The sequence below is a fragment of the Bombus pascuorum genome, chromosome 2 (assembly GCF_905332965.1).
Source record: "Bombus pascuorum chromosome 2, iyBomPasc1.1, whole genome shotgun sequence".
Classification (NCBI taxonomy): Eukaryota; Metazoa; Arthropoda; class Insecta; order Hymenoptera; family Apidae; genus Bombus; species Bombus pascuorum.
In genome coordinates this window covers 21,388,855-21,413,794 of record NC_083489.1, presented here as the reverse complement: position 1 = coordinate 21,413,794, position 24,940 = coordinate 21,388,855, and the positions used below count along the sequence as shown (strand labels likewise).

General features: G+C 30.5%; 1 protein-coding gene across 3 annotated transcripts in view; it reads right to left on the bottom strand.

Annotated features, from left to right (window-relative positions):
- LOC132904606 (forkhead box protein O-like) overlaps window positions 1-24,940 on the bottom strand; it is a 297,766-nt gene that overhangs the window by 113,026 nt on the left and 159,800 nt on the right. For all 3 annotated transcript variants that reach the window (XR_009657625.1, XR_009657626.1, XM_060955261.1), the window contains exons 2-5: window positions 6,879-7,000; window positions 6,603-6,797; window positions 2,828-2,943; window positions 704-933 (exon numbers count right to left, since the gene is read on the bottom strand). Coding sequence is in view for 1 of the 3 variants with exons in the window: in XM_060955261.1 (XP_060811244.1) it covers window positions 704-933; window positions 2,828-2,943; window positions 6,603-6,797; window positions 6,879-7,000 (663 nt within the window). In the remaining 2 variants the exon portion in view is untranslated. The remainder of the gene's footprint in view (window positions 1-703; window positions 934-2,827; window positions 2,944-6,602; window positions 6,798-6,878; window positions 7,001-24,940) is intronic.

Below are 24,940 nucleotides of genomic sequence, written 5' to 3'. Positions count from 1 at the left end.
CGTAATGGAATTAATTTCACTCGCTACGTATCTATTCGTAAAATATATACTAAGCCATATAAAATCACATTTAACTTGTTGTCTTCTAATCAACATTACACTTGAAAATCTTGTTAACTAATTAATTGATAAATATATTTATTTTTAATAAAACTGGTTCTACTGTTACTGCATTATGTCTTCGTCATAATAAGATCAGGAAAAATGTTGAATCAACAATTAATAGAAAGAAATTTTTTCTGTAGTTTCATGTTCAGAGAGTTAAAGTATTCAAACGCTACATTAATATATTCTTAAATATTATTATATGTGAAAATAGTAATAATTATTAATTATTATATAATAATAATGTGTAGTTTGCATAGAAGATATAAAGATTTAGAAAATGATATATTAAAATTTCCCACTCTAAACATTGGATAAATAAATCGAGTACCTTCAAGAATATCAAATTATACTTGGTCATCAAACAAAAACTACGAAAAGTAGACAAAAATCCACGTTTATTGCCTTTGTTCGGTATTCCATTTGCGAAGAACGATATGCATCTCAAAACAATCAACGAAAAAAACCTTTAAATCAGCATTATCCCGTCTTTCCTCCTTTCACGGATTACGGGAATCGATTTAAAGACTTTGCTACACTTTGTTCCTTTCCAGTGGTTACTTGCAGCTTGCCATTTCAGATTTCTTTGTTCACTCACCATTTGACAGGCACACGGTTGCAGACCGTGAAGCGGGCATCTTTGCTGATTTCCTGATTGAGGAGTTGGCTGCAAAGCAAAGGAGGACGATCCTGTTGACAGGCTATTACTTCTCTGATATTGGGTCTCGTAATAGGAAGGTGGCGGTCCGGTCTGTTGCTGGTGGCTGGACGGTGATGTTTGGTACATTTGGTAGGATTCCAGTTTCATCGTTTCCGCGAGGCTACCGGCTATGGTCGTGTTCAATGAAAAGAACATGTGTTAATTGTATGTCTATTACTTGCTTTTATACGTGCGTTTCATGCTGTGCTATACCATCGGAGCTTTGGTTCCAAGCGGTATTGGAATATAATGTTATATCAATTAAAATAGAAGTCTCGAGTTTTGGTAATTTTTGGCTATCTGAAAATGTTTCTCCATGGCTTGAAAACGATATAACTCCTATTTTCTCAACAATTCATTCTTCGTCGTTTAATAGATTTATGATTGAGAATTTGTTAAGTTTCTATTGTAAATATTTATGGTTCTAATAAGATATTTCTTCTTTTTACTATTACCATCTATTATGTATACTTCTGTTCATAAATATTAAAACATTTAGGCTTTCTTGCACAATAATTTATCAACGAATAATATTAGTATATTAGTATTTATACATCGCTGTATCTATTGTAATACTTACATGATAATTAATTTTAGATTCAAGTATAATAGATTTAGCGGTATTTTCATATGACAATACAAATGTAATATTGTGGAAATGAAATATATATGTACATAGAAATCGAAAAAAAATCGCTTCGTTAAAAAATAAATGTATGCACAAATACTTCTCGTAATCATTGTGATTTATATTATGTTTACGTCGAACAGGCGATGGTGATAATTGGATGCTTTGCAATTTGTAAAATTTAGTTGTAAACTTTTATTTGATATATTATTACTAACATTGTTATTCTGATACAAGAAAGTTCGATTCGTGTTATGTAAAATTTTCCTAATAATATTAGCTCAATTGTGCAAGGGGACACTGGCAGTCTCGTGCAACACGTAATAATTCTTTCTGATTATTAAGGAAATAATTAAACTGTCAGAATTTTATATTTGCACAAGATAACGGTTTGTACAAAAATACGTGGAAAAATATTGCGCGAACCATTTGCAAGAATTTATATAATTGCTGAGATTTTTCTTGATATATCCAACATATGACTTCTTTGCAGCTTAAGGTTGCAAACGCGATTTCGTTATTTTCTGATGATTTGTCAAATTTACTTCGTTTTCTTCTAATATTTATAAATGTTCTAGTATTTATGAGAGAAGGTATACACACTTCAGCTTTATTTATATCTGTGAATATATTTGTGTAAATTTGTACTTGGAATAATTTACATGATTTCAAAAGTTGATCGACATTGCTTCAATAATTCTAATCTAAGATATACATAATTATAATGCATATAAATTAAGGAAATATTCGTTATTGTAATAAAGAATTGTATAACGATAGCAACGTACATTTACTCGATATTTACAATGAAAGTAATATTTACTTTCTATACGTCACTATATTCTCAAATTATTCAATTATTTAAAAATGTTATTGTACGGTGTTTTTTGATATCTCTGAAAATTTTGTTTCAAATCTAAAATCGTTTATCAATATGACTTTAGAAAAACGTCTTTACGAGTCAATTGATATTCTTACCAATTTTTACTAATTAAGTGTAATTTGTGCAGTTAACGATATATTACAGTATTCATATATCTATATATAGCAAATATGTAATAAAAAGATAGACGAATGTCAAATATTGTGATAAAACCGATTACTCAATAACCTTGAACAACCAAAACTTGTAGCCTCTACTTTCACATAATCATAAAAGGTACAATATATTGGGATTATAATCAAAATACAAAATTGACTGAAATTACTGTCTAACTCGTAAGAAAGCGCTGAGCTATCTAAGCTTCGCGTACCAAACTTTCGACATCTCAATCATGCTGGGCGTGTATTGAAAGTGCAGTAGAAAAAGAAAAAAGAAAAAAATACTGGTACAAGATAAACGGTAAACGCTGGCAAAAGAAAAAGAGAAACATATATGAAATTGTAGTGCGTACCTAATTGTTCTGGGCTATAAGAGGGTGTGTATGTTGGTGTCCATTCCGGTTTCCCAGGGATCGCCGGGATTGGACTTAATCGACCACAGGATGAGGCATTGCTTGAAGCTCGAGGACTCGAATAAAAAATAGTTCAAATGTATTTTAAATGTGCAGATATCAAAGTATAAACTAATACGCAAGATAGTGAAAGAGGCCACGAATATTAGATTATGTAATAAGTTTATTCCCTTTGCTATGTCACGTTTGGAGGAATATTAATCAATAACAACATTATTTGTAACATTGCAATGGACAACATAGGACAAATAATATTTATATATATTTCCACAATTATGTTTTAGTATCAGTATCTCTCTTATATTTCTTCGTATTACTATTCTTGCTATATTCCTTATAACAGAATTGAATTATTTAATCCATTAAGAATCAAACAATGAAAAAATACATAGATGTTACTGATAAACGTAAATATCTTACATGTTGCTTTGTTAATCTACAAACTAGGATAATTTATACAACTTATAGAACTTATATAAACGCTACATGAATCAGAGACACGAACAAAGTTTGTGTAAATAATACGAAAAAGTCCTGAATATTTAGTAAAAGAATTATTTGTTACAAAAAACAGATTTCTTTCAAGATATAGCAAAAATATTAGATCTTGCGATATGTATGTATGTATTTAAAAATATTGGAAAATTTAGTGCGTTATTCATTACTACGTTAATTATTTTAGTATTTGAAGTACTTTTATACAAGCAATCATTAAATACTTTAAAGAATGTAAAAGTACGCACGCACAAACACACACACATATCGAAAGTTTTTAATAAAAGGACAGACGATAGGATTTGAAGTGATCGTATAGACAACAAAGGATAATAAAATAAAAAGATACACAAACAGATCGTTGATCAAATAGATTTTATAAAAAACTAACAAACTTTTACGTATTTTTGAAGAAACACGGATGGAAATACGAACTTATTACATAATCCAATGATACGTACATATATTCTATGATGTACTTTGCGAAACTATTTATAAAGCAAGAGTGGTGCGTTATGTGTAGTTTACGATTAGTACAAAAGCGTAATATAAAATAGTGGTTCTGTACTTTTTGCTAATAGCGCGCATTGCAGCTGATATTTTTAACTATGTGTTATACAAAAATAAATATAAGATTTATATTCAATATCGAGCAATTTGCAATGCAAACAATTTGTAAATAATACGCGATATATTTTAAATGAAAAACAAAAAATATATTTACTTTGTATAATACATTACGATTGTGTCTAATTTAAGTATAAATATTATAATGATAAAAATATTTGAAGTAAACATGAGAGATAAAGTTGCATTAACCTTTCAATTGGATTAATGTTGATTAATATTTTAATAAAAGTAATATCATTAATAGTTAAATATCAATTTCAGAATATATAATAATTAGCAAATAATCAATTGATGTGTTTAGTTTTGCATGGAATTTTATATCAAATTTGAACAGCAATTTTATATCAAAAGTTGTAAAGTCAAAATGTGTAAAAGATTATTTTTGATGCTTGATTTGCAAAATCAAGTTATTTCATTTTATATTTTTTTTATTTATTTCTCAAAGTTATATTGAAATTTTTATTTATATCATTAATTTATTTTATTATTATTTTTTGCATATGTACATAATTTATAATGTCATAATCGTCAAACTTTTATTTATGAAAGTTAATTTTATTTCTCTGTAAAAACAGATCATTGTGTGCGTGAGTTGTATGGCAATGGCTTTATTTATTAGTATTTATTATTCAGAAAATTGCTCTCACTTAATACTAAATATTTAAAATAAATACTAAGATAAAAATATAAGATATTTAACTTGAACTAAGAACAAGTAAACATAGTCCATGACATTGCTTCAAAGTGGTATCTTCAAAATTTCATGTCAAATGTATGTGAAATATTATTTCAGAGATGAATTATTTCAGAATACCATGTATTTCTACTTGTATCAAATGTATTTATTTCAAATTTTGGACTGAATTAAATTGAATGATATAAGTAGAGGAAAAAAGAATGAATGGTAACTTCAGAAACAATTTTTCTTTAAAGCAGCGATGGAAGTATTTTATAATTTCATATTTTATAATAACTGAAGATGATTGGCACGACTAATTAAATACGATTAACAATGAACAAGATAAATGAAAAAAGAAACGTTCTAAAATGGGGCTTTAAATGAAGCATGTACTTAAGGGAGTAATAGAAAATTCGTTTAGTAAAACATCAGAACATCGCATTAAATTCGAATAAGAAATTTTATTTTAAACTTTATTAATTAAATTTTCAGGCACTTTTAAAAATAATTTTAAAATATAACATTGATAAAACCTCATTTTAAGGAAGAACATTTGAAATAATTAAGTTTATGAAATTCTTATAGTTTCTCTTTAATTATGAATCGCTGATTTGTTAATAGGATGAAACGTAGATAAATTCTTAAGACAATAATCTGTTATTGTAATCATAAAATATTTTTAGATATCGAATATAGATAAGTTCCATGAAATATGTTTGACAATTTCTTGCATAAAAATATTAAAATCAAGGCAACATCTATATTAACAAATTATAAAATGAATCTTGTTCGAAAAATTCACGTTATAAAATTCAATTGAAAGGTTAACAACCAATTGGCTAAGATAGATATTTTCTATTCATTTTTCATTCATACCACATGATAAAAAGTATAATTACTTTTCCGTTATAATATTGAACTGCTTTTATAAAACATAAAGTAATTAGTGATAAATAAGTATTAAGTCTTTCATATCTCACAAAATCTGTGAAAATAAAATTAAGTATTAAATTATTGTACATAAATACTTCGCACCAATTCTATCACGATGATGCAAATAAATACGTTCCTATGAAAGGGAAATAGAATTTTATTTATCTTTTAACTATAGTAGTGAGATGAGAATGCTTAATTGTCTGACAGGATTCTGAGATATCTCAATAATGAATTTATCTGACTTTAAAGTCATAATCATAGAATTCAATTTAAGGTTGAGGATTATCGAAATATATATATCTGCCATCATACGTAAATTGTTAATGTTTATGCAAATTCATATTTTTATGAACATAACTAAAGTAATAGAACGTAAACAGAAATTCTTATCTTTTGTATTAAGTATTTCGTTAATGTGCTAAATTTTGATTTTCCAGTTGTTTAGAAAAGTTGTAAATATATAAACAAGCCAATATATTTGATCGAGTAATTAAATTTTCTACTAGATATAATTTGAATATATTTTATCCATGCTTGCATATTTAGTGTAATGAGCACGTTTATACATACTTCTATAATATGTATAATATATAACTGCCATAAATATATAAATATCCGCAGTCTATTCGTGTACTACTTAAAACCAAGCTGTAATAGTTTATAACTTGATTAATATTTATAATCTCTAGGTAGTATAAAATGCCATAATAAGATTTAAGGGTTAAGAGAAGAAAGATTTTTTTTAAAAGAAAGAATATCAAAGGTAAATGGTCTTGTTTAAATTCATTAACAATAGAATTAATCGTTTCTCAGATATCAAACAATAGTTCAATACAATAACTAACTAATTTATTATAATTCTTAGCCAAATAGTTGAGACTAAAGCATAAAAGAAGAAAACGATCAAACACGGAACTACTATAAAATTCCGAACGTAATGAAAATAATGCAAATCAAAATCAAATATAGACATACCGAAAATCAGGTGAAAGTTGAAATCCACTGCCAGGTTGAAGAGGACTATCCGGGAAGAGATCCAACCCCTCATTCACGCTATTACTGGGGCTAGGCGTTGCGTCAGTTTGCAACCCCCCGTTTCTTAGCGCCTCGATCTTCTTCCTCACCCTGCCACGTCGTTTCTCAAATTTGCTAGTCTCCATGGTTATTGCCCTGTGACACATCAACGAAGATCGAGGTCTGTGTGTGTACTGTGACAACGACGTATCATTCACAAAATGAACAACGACTTACCTTCTGCGCGACTTGCCTGGTTTCGCGTCGCGATTGATCATCCACCAGGAACTCTTCCCAGTACCCTCGTTCTGCACTCGCATAAATCTGCTGTGTAATGACAGATTGTGTCTTATGGAGTTCTATAAACAAACAGAAATGTGCAAGTTTTAGAGTAAATTCTAGACAGCAAGTATTTAATGCGCATATATATAAATTAGGAAAATTCTCATTTCAAATACAAAATTGTTTTAATTCGAAACAGTTACTTGAAACAGAATAATTTAAACGTCTTGTTTTCAAGAGATACTTAAATAGTATTAATATAAATTACACGATACTTAAATAATTCGTTGAAAATATTATTTGGTTGATGATCATAAGCATTTTCTAAACGTATATATTGCTTATGAGTAAATATAATCTTATTTAATGATTATATCTAGGAGGAAAGGAATTAATATTTAGATATACCAATTAATATCTAACAATAGTATACGAAATTAAAAATAAAAATATGAAAAATTTAAACGGTCTTATAGCTTTTTCCGTCTGAACATCGTGGCACTGAATAGGAATTGTGTGTAACAAGAGCACTTTGGAATATTTTACATACGAGAAGCATACAAATAAATCTATAATATAAAATTAAGATTATCCTCGTAACTCTACTTTTATAAAAAGAGAATTACGCACTTTTATCTATCTTTTCTTCATAATTTATATATGAATTACGGGAATATGTAAATCGTATATAATACAGAAAGTATCAAATAAAATTCATATGGATCATCTTTCTTCGATAGAATACTTAACCATAACGTCTCGAAAATTCTTACTCATGTTCGAACGTAATAAATCCAAGAGGTAAAATTAAAGGACTTATCATTCGTCGAAATCTTTCCGCGCCGCTTTTACAGCAACTTTATAATTTCAATTTCGCTGAAATTTACGATCACCTAGCAGTACCCACTGCCCCTCCCACGCGATATCTCAATACCAGTTCCCTTTACTGTCTTACTTTCTCGCACGCGTAACGCTATGACCGACGCGACCGAGCGAACTCCACGCGAAGCGTTCGCATTGTCAGATAGAGAGAAAGGGAGGGAGAGAGAGTAGTTTTATACCATGTACAAAATCGATTCCGAAGAGTGAGTCATGAGAGCCACGTTTTATTGTGCTCCGTAGACAGAGACAGTTTAAGCCGGGCTTGTTCATTAGGCAAATTGAATCGACGTAGTCACCCGAGCCCTTCTTCCTCCCAAAAATTTCGGAAAGCTTCTACCCTAATATGAAAGTAGCGTTGAGAAGCGATAACAATTTTCTTTCGTCTTCGTCCCATAGCAGTATCTCCTACGCGAGCGCGTATATGCACAAAGCAGCCCGGAGAAGAAAGCTTTTACGTAAGCAGCCGGTGGCACGATACCGCGGCAAATAAAAATTACTTTTGCAAAATTGATGCTTCTTCGTTCTCCGGACGCGTACGAACTTTCCGAAATTACAAGAATCTGCTCCCAATGCCATCGTTCCGCGAGTAGTATATGCTCGAAATGCAGATTTTATTCCGCACGATTCGTGATTCGCAATTCGAGTTTCTCGACTTTGTGATCGAATATTATATACAGATAAATTTGATCTGAATTTATAATAAATGTTTCATTGTTAAAAAAGTTTAAGATTTCTTTGTAATTCGTAATTTTTACTGTGTTATTGAAGCAAATGAAATTTGAAGAAAAAAATAATCGTATGTCGTTTTCAAAGATTTAAAGGATCTAAAGATTAATTATTCAATTAATTATTTGATGGATGCATTTATTCTTATTAATTTATGTACGTTGTATCTAACAAATTTAGATAGTATATTGCAATTTATAGCGTAGATATTTTGTATTTTATATGTAATATTTATATAGTCTGATATAAACCATATGCACAAATTTGCATAATGATTACGTATTATTATCATTATCCTTTGTAAGTATTCTACTTCTTATTTAGTTTGTTAATGTAAATTGTCAATAGTATACAACAAATTTACTATTACATACAAAAAAGCTAATTCAACGAGAAATAAATATATAAAGAATATTAGAATTAGATAATGATTTAAGAATGTAATAGACTTCATTACGAAAGGAAAGTATATAAGAAAAATTGTTAGCTATTTTGTATCACGAAAAAGTACCAATATTCTAAAAAGGAAATAGCTTTGATACCATTCTTCGTTATCCTTCTCTTTTATGAAATATTATCGTGCTCACTTATTTTACTCATTGATATTCACACTTTATTTTCATATAACTTCCCTTTGTACAAAAGCAGCGAACTATAAATTAAACAATATATAGATAAAAATTCCTTAAATATCTATATTAAATTCTATCTACCATATGAAATGTCGAGTTACAAATTCGTTAGCCAGAGTGGATCGCGAAATACATACATATATTGTTTACATGCATTATAATTCACGTAAAATTGGATATCGATCTATGTTCTTTCATTTCATATATATTTTGTTCGAAATAGTATTGAAAATTATTTAGGATTTTCTTTGCAACGATATAATCAATAAGCACGAAATTCGAAACATTTTCTATTATAAGTTTGGTCGTTGAAACTAAGCTTGTGACGAAAGCTACACATTATACGTACTATACAATATGATTTTTACTGATTTTAATCTTTGAAGCGGATGCAACTAATGAACGTACTTAGTATTTCACTACTGGTTTCCTAAATCTCTTCTTACAATGTCAGTCTTAAAAATGTAACAGGTAAACTTGCAGTGTTTTAGAAAATCTACTGGAAAAATATTTTTCAAAAATAGTACTAGAGGCATTGTATCTCTATAAAAAAATATACCAATTTTAAATAACCTGTATTTCTATTAATAAAAAGAAAACTCTACTGAATAACAAACAAATTCTTCATTTTATGAAATCGGACATCTCATATAAAGGTCAGAAGTGAAAATCAAACTTTCCTTCTTTTATCGAACAGTATTTTAAAACTCAATACATTGTCGACTCATTTCCATTGTCAATTCCATATCATAAAAGATATAACTTAGAAAAAATGAAGCTGGCACCCCGCTGGGGGTAGTCGCCCACATGCTATATTTATTTTTTATTTTTATTTTTTTTTTTCTTCACCAACAAGATATAACACTTTACCAAATGTCCATAAGGACAAATTGTAAAATAACCAAAATAAAATTAAAAAAAAAAAAATAAAAAAAAATTCCATATCAGACCTATTTTTATTTGATTTTAGAATTAAATATTTGTTCTTGTCATCTTCCTGGACATTAAAAAAATATTTACCAACGTAAATTATCCAGACTAATATTAATTAAATCATGCTAACGTAATAACTATGCTAATGTTATTAATTTCTTAGAAAACAATCTGAATTTATCACCAATTTTCAAACTGCTAATAGTATTTTCGAATCTATCGATTTATCGGGTTATTCTCTTGTTCAACCATTTCGTATTAAGATATTTTTTTGTAGTCGCTACTTCGTTGTAACATAAAAGTAAAAATATTAACAGGAATGGCCCTATTATATTTTCCCATGTGGCCTTCGTATATCGGAACATAATAAAATCATAAAATCTAAATGAAACACTTCCACTCCGAACACAACGATCGTGTATCACGAAACGATTTCACTCTACATAGATTACCCATCGCCAAAATGTTGTATTCCAAGACGCGTTCTCAAGACTCTCAATTCATGGACCCTAAATAACTGAGCTAACTAACTCTTAGTTAGTCGCAATAAAACGGTATCGCGTATCGTACTCGTATCTTGATAGTCTGATTTGACGTTTAAATGGATTCACTGATGAATAGACCTGCAAACGGAGTAGCTCATTACTTTTATTACACCATAGTGTTTCCTGTCTTTACTGCGGTCACTGCTCTTGAGTCTTGACCGATCGTTTCGCCGGCACAATCGAATACGTACAAAGATTGAAGAACAGTGGATCGGAGAAGCTAAACTCTAAAGTATTTATCGACAGGGTGGTTGCACTTCGCGAGTACCAATGTCGATGCTTTTACGATCGATTCACATCGTTGATTCCTTTTACCTTTTCACTGGGTGACGGACTCGTCGTAGGGTTCTACGATGGCGATCCAGCTATTCGAGTCATCCAGTCGCGGGTTATACAGCGAGAGTTTACAGCCCTATCATTTCCCTGCCTTTATCGGCGGTACACTTGGAAGATGAAGACATTTTTGGCGCCGCTATTCCGATTTTCAAATCGATCCCGACCATTCGAGTCCTGATGGGGACGCGACAAGAACAGACGAATGAACAGGCAAGAATTTGTGCTTCGGCTTTCCAACAAACCATCTCGCCTCTTTATTGCGGAACATATTATTCGTGTTTATGCTATTTTCTTTCTGTAGTTTTTAGTTAAAACCAAATGAATTATACGTAAGAATGTAAGACTTTTAATATGCGATATTAGCGATGACGATGAAGATTGACGAAATTATGTATATTATGACAAAGTTGTGTGACATCGTATCGTTTAGAAAGGAGAACACTTTTGAAGTTTGTCCTCTTTTTCTGACACATTAATTTCGAATTAATAACGTAAGCAATTGAATATCGATAAAGCTGAAAACAAAGTAATTATAAATTTTCAGTCTGTAGCATGTTGTACACTGGGTACCTACTTTTTGTTTTCGTTCATGTTCACGTATGTAGGCAATTATTATTAAAATGTCAATGTTATCAATATTATACGTGAATTAATATTAATATTAAACTTCTTCTTATAACATCAGAATTCTGATAAATTATTCTTCATGTACAATTATATAGTTTAATGTAATTGAATGTAACGTAGAATTTTCAGAATTGTCGGACATATTTTCAATATAATCGAATAATATACCTTTCTTTTGACATTTCAGACGTAACGTACATTACAATATAGATTTTTCATTTTTACAATCTTTGTATCAAATAATATTTAACAAGTGTACACATCAAAAGATATCGTAACAAAAAAAGAGAATCGAAAATGGGAGGGGAATTGAACAAACGCAACGGGCGCAGCAACAAAAGAAGGAAATAAAAAGACAACGGTTGTCGGGGAAAACTTTTTCTTTGATTAGTACAATGAACGAGAAGTGTAGTTAAAATCAGTCGCGATATGACGGTTGCCAGACTTTGTTCCTGTTATTGAAATATAGAAACGCTCGCGCTCACACATATACACGCGCATGGAATAACGTGTACCAACTCGTAAAAAGAACGAAATCGCCAGACTACGTAGTATCGAGGCAAAACGAAACTTAGATTTTATTGGTAAAATCGATGGCCAGACTTTCAACGTTAATGGTATCCATTCTGTTGAAGACATAACGACAAAAAACTGTGGACTTCTGAAATAAAGCGATCTATACTTTTGCCACGATATATCTGAATGTTCCTTTTCATTAAACGAGATGTAATTCAAGATGATCGATTTCAGGAATAGTTAATTGTTTAAAGATTGAAGATTGAACGAAATGTTGGAAGAGTTCAGTCATAAAGATCTATGAGATACCAAGATATAAAAACTCAAGATAGGCGTAAAAATCGTGAGTCATTTGAAAAACAAAAGCTTGACACACTACGATCGAACGATTTATAGAGCGGTTAATTAACACTATAAAGATGTAAACGTGCTTATTCTTTGCAAATATTGTGTTACATCGTTTAAGACCTAAAAGAAACGTGTTAAAAAAGAATGATGCGAGTTAATCACACGTCAACGATCAAACAAGTCACGAATCAATAGCTGAGACTCATAAGTTTGATATTTATTAATAGGATCTAAAATAAGTAGAGTTAAATGGCATTATTGACAACAATAGTAATTTCAACTTTCCTTTCATTTTAATCCTTTCCCATCTGAAATTTTTGCAGTATAATAAAATTATGTTTCTATTAATTATAAAAATATATTTTTTCGGATAGTTTTGTATAGAAAACATAAATACACCAGTTGAAATAAATTTTACTCATTGTGTATGATGCACAACATCGAGCATGCAAAAATTCCCTTCGATTCCTTCAGTTCAAATATTTTTGCCTCCTAATTATCGTAGTTCTAGTAATGCCAATTATTTTCGAATAATCCATCAGAAGTCATTAATGCGTTAAATAATGCAAAATCTTTCTGTATTCAGTTTTTCTAACTTCGTTTGAAATACAGTTATGATCGAGTTCAGCTATTGGTGTTCTATTAGTATTATTTGATATAACAAGTTCATATAAATTTCAAGATCGAAACATTGCCAAAAAGCGACCATCTCGAAAAACGAAAAGCAAGAAGCAGGGTGCTCGGTTGGTGAAAGCCTGATTTTCTAGCATCGGCATCGGTTTAGGCGAATGGCGTAATTTTATGGTGGACAACCTGCTTGCATATCTGGATACTTTTCGCGGCGACGGAACGATCCGGAACGAAAGGGACAAGAGGCCATTCAAGGACGTGCTCTATCGAAGAATTGCTCGTCGATTCTGATGGTCACAAACTCCCGGCACTTTCGTCAAAAACCGCATAAAGTCCGCGGAAACGGCCCCCGTTGCCAAGGCGAAAGGAACGAAGCGACGAAGAGGACCAATCGCACCACGGACAACCGAACCTGGTTATCTCGTTCCCGAATGGACTGTATAACGCGCAATTTATAGAGCATATACTTACTTGTCCTGGTCGTCCTGTCGTGGAATGTCCACTATCTTCCGCAGAGTGATGCGATAAGCCAATTCGAAAGTCCCTCTCGTTTCTTCGCAACAAAAGTGCGAATCACTGCTCGTTTAAGTATTCGCGCCTGTAATCGACCCCGAATTCATGACCACCGGAAAATTACCGTAGAAATTAACCATTCTGGAACGATGCGCTGCACTGCTAAGACAGCGATATTAACCTCGTATCTTGGTATTTGTTCTTACGAGACTGGTTATTGGCAAATTTTGGGTAAGCTATGTTGTTCTAAATTCTTTCGATCTTTCATGTTTGCGGTGAAATGAAAAGATGCAGTGTTGAGTATATAAATAGGTGAATTTAATGGAAATTTACTATTGCATATTATGGTTTATAAAAGTGAATTTTATTTATTACTGAAATTTTATTTCTTAACGTAAAAAAGATTCTAATTAATTGTGGGTTCTTATTTCAATCCAGAAATTGAGAAATTAATAATTAATATAAATAGATCAAGTACGTGTGTGTACTGCACAACAATAGTGCAGTAACGTTCTATAATAGTGTAATGGATAAAAGAATAAAGTGGCAGTTAAAAAATATAAGAACACAAATATGGAACTCCCAGGTAACACAGAAGTACATACACGTAAATATTTTGCAGAAAGCTAATATTTTATATACTTGTCAAATCAATAAATAAATTATGATAGTTCTTTAAGTTGTCTATTTTTTAACCTTGTCCGAAGAAAAAGTAAACTGTTCACGTTACGTAATTACATATGCTGTCACATAATTAATATATGATAGAAATCAGAATAAAATATTACGCTATGAAATGAAAAAAGAAGCCTTTTGTGCACAGATGATAAGACGATGCAGAATCAGTTTTTATTTCTAGAAAACTTTTCTAATAGGTAATCACAAATAAGTAGAGAAAAAGAACGAGATTTCTTTGGTTCAGTTTATTTAATTAATGTTAATTGCAGTTATCTTTATTCAGAAATGAGGAATAATAAAAATGTCCAAATCGTTGATTACGATTTATCTATTTTTTTTTTTTTTTTTTTATTGGTTTGTGATGTGTAATGAAAATTATAATGACTGAGACTAAAGGAGTATTTATGTAAATGTTAATTACTATTTATTATATCTTCCTATTTGAATAGTTTACATTTCGAGTTTAATGTTTTCTAACAAAATTTGTTCCGTCTTAGTACGGTATCTCTCTCAATGAAACCTAGCGGATTACTTTAGCGAAGAACTTTAAACTCTGTAATTGAAGTCGGCGATGAACAAGCCACACAAGTAACATTGAAGAATAATTATTCAGTCGTGATTGAGTTCAGTATGCCATTAAAAAAATTAGTTATAAGAATGAACCATTTTAGTAGGATAGGACTATAATTATCCAATAAAATTACATTATTTAATAAAAATAATATTACGATGAAAATAGTGTTGTCTTTACCTCTTTCTAAATATTAAGCAGATTCTAAATATTATACGTACACAAACAATATTTTACTAGAAACCTCTAAAAACAAAAAGGTATCATTCAAACTAAAATAAAAAGAAAAGAAGGTTCCTTGTTAAATAAGTAAATAATTAATAATTTTCTACTTCGAACTCTAGTTTAAACCAATATCTTCCACAACATATTTTTTTTAGTTATTTCATTTTTCTAAGAAACCGACAATATATAATAAAATATTTTTAAAAATGTATGACACACAGTCGTTGCATAAACTGTTTGACTATCAATAAGAATTAATTAGTGTCCACTGTTGTACAAAATCAGCAACATCCCGGTATCTTTAAACTTAGATTTCTATAACCTCACTTGAACTTTTTAAACACGTACATATTTCACCTCTTCGATGCAATTCATCACAGAGCATTCGCAATGACAGTGGTCAAGACAAGCAGCACCAATTTGAATAATAAACCACGATCGTTAGTCAAATCTGACACGAATGCTTTAATTTTTCATTCGCATGTGAGCATAAAGATGGGCTGGCTGGCGAGTCTGTCCACGATCGATTCACTGTCATCGAATTCATTTTTAAATCATGTCCACCCATGAGCTTCTATCATTTCTGAAGTTTCTTGCATGCACGCTTCAACCTTGCACAAGTGCACTATGATTTATTTCGACTAAACACGATTGGATTTTTAACGTTGTACAATTGCACGTTTTCGCATATTTTGACATACTTTAACAGATGTTTTGAGAATAAATTTTAATAAGTTCAGTGAATTATTTTTTTATTCAGATTTTCACATCTATTAGATTGTCCGAAGAGTGTCTTTCTTTTACAGACACGTCTTTTACAACGACATGAAACATGAAACATGAAACCTAATCTGTCAAACGTTGTGATCTTTATTTTGATAGAACAAAATGGATCATACGTAATTCGATAAAATAATATAAAACGGAAAATGTTGTGCATCCATTATTTCCTTATAAAACGAAAGAAGAAAATTATAGAATAGATAGTTATCTAATTAGAATAAATAGTTGTATAATTATAAAACATAGTATACCTATGTATATACCACAGATTCATAGTATCTTTTCTGTTCATAAGCTTGCTTAAGAAAAGGTATTAAAATTAAGACGTAAGATATGTTATGTAAGCATTATGTTCAAAAGCAAACCTTCTCATTTCTTAAGAGACTAATACTTTTTAATTGTGTTAATTTCAAAACATGGATACCTAAATATATCGTATATTACAAATATTAAGGAGTTCTAAAAGTAGATAATTCGTAATTCCTTAGTCGATTTTCTTCATGAATCAAGTATTCGATACATACTAGTATTAGGTCCTTTCAGAAAACTCTTCAATTTTGAATATTGAATAAAAAAGTCATTACACGAAATAAATAATTCCTAATTACGTTTTAAAAAATGCAAAAAATCGTACACAAAGTAAGAAATAGAAAAGAGAAACACGCAAAATATTAAAGCATATATATAACGATGAAAATTTGGTCAAATCGTAGTGGAGCACAAACGGAAGGAAACGGAAACTTGTTTTTAATGCGGAGGATGTGGTTTTTGTCTTGTCAGTATACACCGTCCTTCTAAAACTCTTCTTTATGGAGAGGAAGTAGACACTAAAGTTGCGGTTTGCGGACATTCAAAAACCGCGCATTCCATATGCAGCACAGTTGTGGTGTTAAACCTCTTCTTTTATCAGAAAAAGAAAATAGAGCTGTTTTATCGTCGTAAGTACGAAAACAATAGTTCTAAACCACCATTATTTGTCTAAAGGTTTAATGTAATAACTGAATTTCAAGAATCATATCTCGAGAACGGCTTATGTAAAAAATATGTTTAGGTAGTATTTTAAAAGTATCTTGATGTCAACCATAAGAGGATATACTTGAAAATATAGATTCCAATTTAAAAATTCAAAGTCGAATTTCTCAATGTCATCACGATGTCAAATAGGCCATTCCCCTCAATATGCTACAACTTTTATTTAAAACATCTTTTTATATGTCTCATATCTTTCGAGATATTTGTCTAGGGAGATTCAAATGACATACTCTGTATAGTAACTTGGTCATTGGCTTGCTTAAGAAAAGATATTAAGATTAAGACGTAAGATATGTTTTGACGAGTTTTGTAGTTTTATAAAGAAATATTTATGTTGATAGTATAATATTAATAATATCAAATATCATCTTTACATAAAAAATATATTTAACATATTTTTTCCAAATTCTTTATGGTTAAATATTTCCAGAGAGTGAAATAATATTATTATCTAAAGACAGACGAAGAGATGAATTTATTTTCTTTTTTTACTACCACATAAATAATGGTCATAAAAACTGATGATCATGAATATCTTGATTTTTATTTTACTTTGTCTTGTGCCTAGAATTTTTAGAATAATTAATTCTGAATAGTGTTGCAAAAAATCAGTTCTTTGGCTATTTTTTCAACAAGTAACATTTCTCAATTTTAATACACTACAAAATTAATCGTGCTACATTTTCACTAAGAATATTAATGATGCAAATCATTATGCATAAGATTATATACACATTGATTAATATGACAATTACATTACATGTAATATATGAACATTATAAGAAAAAGTCATAGAAATACATATCACTGACATGTCTCTGTTAGTCTTACTTTACATCTAAAAAGGGATATTTTAATATAAAATAATTATGAATGATAAGATATACTAAAGTTTAAAATTAAATACCCCTTATAAAAAATAGAAAATGTCAATTATTGCGTTCATCCCCTAGTCCTAATATAATATATTGTTCAGATATTATTATATACATATATAGATATTAATAATGACTAATGCATATAGTAGAATCAACAGTTAAGAATAAAATTCACTTTATTTAATCATTCGAAACACTGAAACGTAGGAAATCAAGATAATCTGTCATTGTCGAAGTATTTCCGAAAGCAGCCAGTTTTTATCAGTTCCCCTGCTACAGTAGTGGCGATGTTAACGATATTGAAACACTGATACGAGGGCAGTTTTCAACATCGCTTTGTGTCGCTAACGTTTATGCTCTAAGGTAATTAGATAGTGGCCGACACAAGCGATCGGCCAAGACTACCAACAAGACCATCCCAGCAATCTGCACGAACATCTCGGTACACATTAATTCAATTCCATCGACGAAGTCAATTTCGTAAAAAGCATTTGCTAGGCGATCAATGAGGGATCGATCGCACAACCGCTTACCTGTATGTCCCGTTTAGCCGTGTCGTGCGTTGGCCAGGAGATCGCGAAATGATAAAAAAACACCCCGCACGTGCTTTCTATTGATTTCAACAAGAAATTTTAATTAGACGACTCGGCGAAGAAATAAATTGCAAAACTTTTTAGAATGTAAAATCAGTTATGCATTATATGTACCTTGGATCGAACTTTTCTACTTTTCTCTTTCGACTTTGAGGGTGTTAGTATCGTCCATTACTTATTTTTTCCTTATTTTCTGACAAATTTAGGAAATTCAAAAGATGGGAGGTGTTGGAAAACTTGGATCTGTTGTTTAAAGAAGAATTATATAATAACCACATTGAAGAATGATACTAATTTGATGATAAAAATAATGTAAGTACGTTGATGTTTTGTGCAAAATTTGCTGCACATAATTTATTAGAGAGATTAAGAAAGGTACGATTCAGAAAACGTGGAAATTTTGAGAATGCGGAGTGTTATTAAATAAAGTTCGTTAAGGTTATTAAATAAGATTAATTAATTAAAGTTACTACATAATGCTTTCTTTTTCTATGAGAAAAAATTCATCAACGTAATCATTGGATGATGAAAATAATAGGCATAAATCTTGAGATTTGAAAGTTTGAGTTCTATATAAGATTATAACTAGTACTTCTTTAGTTTTGCGAAAAAATAAATTACGAAAAATGAAATATGATTTCAAACAAGTTACCATATTAAAAGTTAATTCGTGATTGTAAAAAATTAACAAAAATATTACTCGATGGATGAAATATTTACTGTGATAGATAATTTAATTAAGCTTTCATCCTGTATGTGGCAATTTAATCCAAAAGCGATTTTTCTCTGTCAGTGTAGTTTTTAAAGTAGAGTACACATTAGATATTAAAAAAACAAAGTGTCAGTAATTTATCAGTTCAGAACAATTTTTATGAATATGGTATACGAATGTTAAAATTATAATGAGTAATATAACATCGAAAATTTGAATATTTCATGAAGTTAACGCAGGGAAAGAAGAGAGAATAGCTATTTTCAATGTTTTTCCATTTACTTTTCAATGCATTGAAAATCTTGTTGGATAGGGTGAAATGAAATTGATGAAACTGTCGCGACGCGAATCATCGAACTGTTGGATTTAATTTAATTTTCAAAGTAAAATCCAAAAATGATACGCGTACGATTAATTTTTACCGGCGTATGCATTAATTACTATAAATTCAATTAATAATCACGTCGATATTACAAGCGAAAAGCTTGCAAAACGTGAAATATTTACGAACCTTCGTAAATTAAGTATAATTACCGTGTGCATGTACTCTAATACGAACGCAAAATTTTTATCAGGGCATGAGTTATTAAACTTTTTTCAAATTGATTTATAACATCAAACTTGAATTTTTATTGTGATAAATTAAATAAATTCTACTATAAGTAATTAGCGGATCAGAGATTTAAAAGTATAAATGTAACACCTTTTCTGAATGAATTACTGAATGAATTACTGAATGAATTCTGAATGAATTGTACCAGGCGAAGCACCTAAAACAGGTCACCTAATATTAGTGATAGGACAAGTTATGTTAACTTTTTTGGGGGGAGGGGGAATGATAAATTTTTGTATGTACCATCCAGTAGAGTAGTTTAAGAAACATACAATTTCAAAGTCATTCAGGTGACCTGTTTTAGATGCCTTACTTTGTATATGATATTATCTATTGTATTATGATCAATCAATTATATATGTATATAAATCAATTATCTTCACAATGATTTCCTATTGGCAAATACTGCAGAAGTTTCGTTGATTTTTTGTTGTGAATGATATTACTATGAAAGGGAGAATCACATATATATATAAATATATAAGTAGGAAGTAATTAATTTTAGGTTCTCAGCTGTTCAGCAAAATAAGATTTACAACAAATTTAATGACAACACCTTTTCTTAAAAATTTATATCGTGAATTTATCAACTTAATTTAAAATAATTTTAGTTGCAACATAAGATTTCTTTCTTTCTCTCTTTCTCTTTTGCTCTCTGTCTCTGTTTAGTCATGTGCTCAAATCTTAACGTATCATATAAACTGTCCAACCGAGCGATCTTTACTTTACTACTCTATATCATTTGCAAACACCAACAATTCGTAAAGAAAAAGTAAATTTACCTGAATTTTCAATATAAAATCTATCATTACGTACAATTCTAAAAGAGCATCTGCAAATAAATACAATACGATATATGTACTGCCAATCAGGATTCTGAAGAAACAAAAATCTGAAAATTATAACAACTTCTGAGAAAGTAGTAGCCTGTTCCAATTATGAGTACGAAAGCTATATATATTAAATCTATTTAGTATCACAAATCACGCTTCATATTAAATCATGAAACAATCCATCTCATATCAACCTATCAATCGAAGTACAAACAAAAATTTGAGAATTGAGCAGCATACAAAATACAAAGAAGCGGCGTCCTATTTCTGTCTTGTCGTTAGAATACATAATACATCATCACGTACATTCTTTTTCTACAATTTTTTCCATTTTTATCTATTACTTATTTTCCTACATTCTTGCTTGTTCATATTTTCTACATTCATTGCAAAACATCAAATTGTCATAAGGAATGTATGAGACCTGAACGAAATGAATGTTTCGACTTTTTTGTTGCAAAACATGTTGTAAAACGTCTCAAATCTGAAAACTAGTTGGAAAAACAAAGAATGGATAAGGATTAAATCATCATTAAGTTAAAAAATTTTCGAAATCTAGAAGTCATTTCGCAAAATTAGCTGTTTTAAAGATGAGAAACGGAGCTTTCTTAAGGTTAGAAGCACAACACGAGAGATTGCGGATGGAGAGGAACAGCACGCATACAACGCTCGCTGGCGCGTAATTCTGCGACAAGTAGATTCAGTTAATTCGGCCGGAGGCTAGCAAGCTGTACGAGAGAGCGGATTCCATTCGATTGCAACCACTCAAATCAGAAATCTAGACTAGTAGCCAAATGCAAGATCGAACGTTCAATTCCGACTGTCGGTGAACTGGCAACAGTGTCTGAGAGGAGATCTTGAATGAACTGAAGGGGGGGGGGAGGGACAAGAAATACGAAGAAACGGAGAAATGAATAGCAAAGGACAATCACTGGGCTAGCATAGGGTTGGAGCCAAAGACAGAGGGAAAAGGTGAAGTCCGCGCGAAACAGAGAGGAAAAGAGAAGAAGGGAATAACAGAAAGAGCGATAGAAGTGGGTATAAGAGAGAAACAGTGAGCCAATTCACTAATCCCGATTTCCGATCGCGTACATCGATTCACGTATTTACGTTAACAGTTCCAATCAGTTTCCCCTCCATTTCCTTAGTTTCCGATAGCGAGGAAACGGTATTCCCGGATGCGTTCCACCTCGGATCTTTCATGATCGACCGATTCGTGCTCTGATGTCTAACTCTTTTGCGTAAGTACTTTTACCCCTTTCCTCCTTCCATCTTTTTTACTTTTTAAGGTAGCGACTGCTGCACCAATTTTTTCATTTTTGCAATTAGTGAGGATATGCGAGGTTACATATATTCTATGCGCTTATTTATTTTTACCTATTGCTTTTGGTTTAGCTCATTATGTATAACATAGTTAACATAAAAGATATAACTTAGAAAAAACGAAGCTGGCACCCCGCTGGGGGTAGCCACCCACATGCTATATTTATATTTATTTTATTTTTTTTTTCTCACCAATAAAATATAACACTTTACCAAATGTCCTTCAGAACAAATTGTAAAAAAAACCAAAATAAAAAAAAAAATATTTAAATACATATTTAAGCTTGATAGTTCTACTATTCAAGGTATTATTGACTGATTTGGATATAGCTTTTTGTTGACTTAGACTATGATCGATGTTTTATGATAGACATAATCAATGATAGATTCATATTTAGTAATAATAAAACTCTGTTGAATTCTAGTATAATAGTCAAAAGGTAATCTGATTGTTTCGACAAGTTTCCTATGCGAATTGCTAGCTGATATATAAAACAAATGACAATTGGTCACTGTATTTTAGTTTGAAACATTGATTTGAAATCTGTGGTTGATAAACAAATATGAAAAGATTTATCGGCATATTATATAAAACATGCAGTCGTGCCATTATAAAGGATTAACTAACTATTTTTTTTATAATTTTACTTATAACTAATACTCGAATTACATTTCTTTTTATCTGTATTTTATTTGATGAATAATATTCACATTGATTATAAAAGACATTAAATTAAGTTTAAAAAATAGAACAGAAATTACTATTATTAGAAACTTGAAATTTCACAAACATAAAATTTAAAACTGATATATGTAACTAGAAAAGGAAAAATAGTGGGCATGTTTATAAATATGTACTCTCTTCCGATTTTTGATAATTAATAAATTTAATAAATAAATTTATTACTGTTGGAAATATTCTCAACACATTCTGATAGGTATTTAATTCTTAAGTTGTAGTATTTATCAGTAACCTTCCAAATCATTATAATTATAGTACACATATATTTCACAAACTTGAGTTTAAAATATAGCATGATTTAATTACATTATTTTAATCACACATTTTGGAATTCTGAAATATTTTAGGTTATTTCTGCGAATAAAAGATTCACGGTAAAATTTGAAATTTTTTATGTAAATGTTTCAACCTAAAATTTACATATATTCTACGTTCCATCATTATTCCACACTTTTGCATTTGCAATATTCTACTATTTGTTAAAACATACATTCATACGCTTCATTTTAAAAACTAAAATTATGAGCACTGTAAATTTTAGTCTGTAAATGCTACTTTATCTCTTCGCATTCTATATGCTTTTATTTTTCATCGTCAGTATTTAAATTTATCAAATCAAAAATGCATAATTTTTTTCTAACGCAAAATATATATAATAACTTATAATGCTGTATTTAGACTACATCATAGTTTCACACGTAACATCTCTGCTAGTATGATATATCGATATATCGAAAATTTCTTATCATATGTAGGCTACTGATACAAAGTTTAGGAGCAATATATCACTTTATTCTTAAAGGGCAGGCTATGAGAAAAATCAGTTAATTTTCCTTGTTTGTAACAGTAAATAATAATTTATATGTAACTCGTTTCGCGTAATATGTACAATAGTTAAAGCATGTATGTAATATGACACAACGTATTAAATTTTATTTTGTATAGTTAATACCAAATTTGTGGAAGAAAGTCAATGTGGCTAAATACCTACTACTCAGATTTTTCACGTATGAAATATTTATAGGATAATCTAGATAAAACAGAGGAAAAAACCGTCTACTACCTATACAATAAAATGCAATTATAGAATATATTATCATCTTATCATATTAAAAAACATCCGCAATATAGCAAGAACATTATGTGCTATAAACTGTCTGAAGAAACAATTATACTTCGACAATAATTGAAAAAAGAATTTTTTTGAAAAATTTGCCATATGTTTGTAGAATGAAATATTATAACAAAGGAATATAAAAAATAACAAGGAATGCCTCTATACTTATGATCGGTAGTAAATATGATTATGATAAAAAGGAAGAATATTTCTTAAAAAGTCACATCTTTAAGACGTAACTTATACACAAATTTATATTTATCAATATCCTGTTACCATCTCCAAATCAAAAGATAACACAATACGCACATAAAGCGATCAGAAAAATTCAAACTTGGACATTTTTTGCCACTTATCTGCCACGAGTAACGACATGATCACCCTGGCGATCGCGGACAAGTATGTCAGACAAAGGTAATTAATATTAACATGCGAACAACCGACATCACCGATGTTGCTTTCAAAAAAGTCGCCACGCGAAAGTCCACAAATCTTCTCGGAAAAGAAACTCGCTGCTGGCATCGCCCAGCTCCGAAGAGGAGAACAGTGGCTTTTTTCGGCTAGATAAAGAAACATTACATTGTAATCTGAAAAATTCGGCAGTCCGCGTCCTCCTTTGCGGTAATAGATTCCTTTATCGAGTCCGGCTCGTATCAGATCTTCTCCCGGTCTCTCTTTTCCTCTTCCTCTTCCTCTTTCTTTCTCTATCTCTCCCTCTCCCTCTTCCTCTTTCTCTTTCTCTTTATCGTGACTGAAATATCGGCAAATAGAAAAGAGCCGGTCGATATCCAGAGAAGTTGGAAAGTTTATCGTGGCATAGGTGCAGATAATTGATCGAACCTTCCCCGTGCTTCTCCTTGTCCACTTGTTTTCCTAACTTTGCTGGTTAGCGGTAATTTCTCGATAGGCCAGCTACTGGCCCGTCCAGGACACTCGCGACCGATCGAGCTTTTCAAAACCAACTTTTGCGGCCGCTTTTGTAAATCGCCCGCCGCGTTGATAATGTCTCTGCAAAAGGTGTCAACGAGGGACCAATTTCATCGAGCTTTTTTTAACAAAGGTAGGAGGAGAACTTGAAACTTTCGCTTTCCAGTGTATTATTAAGGGCAATTTGAGCTTAAAGTTCGAAATTTAAAACACAAGATGATAAGTATAGAAGTTAAGACAATTGAAGAGCGGAAACAGAGTAATAACTGATGTACAAATTTGATTCAAAAACGTCTTCTGTA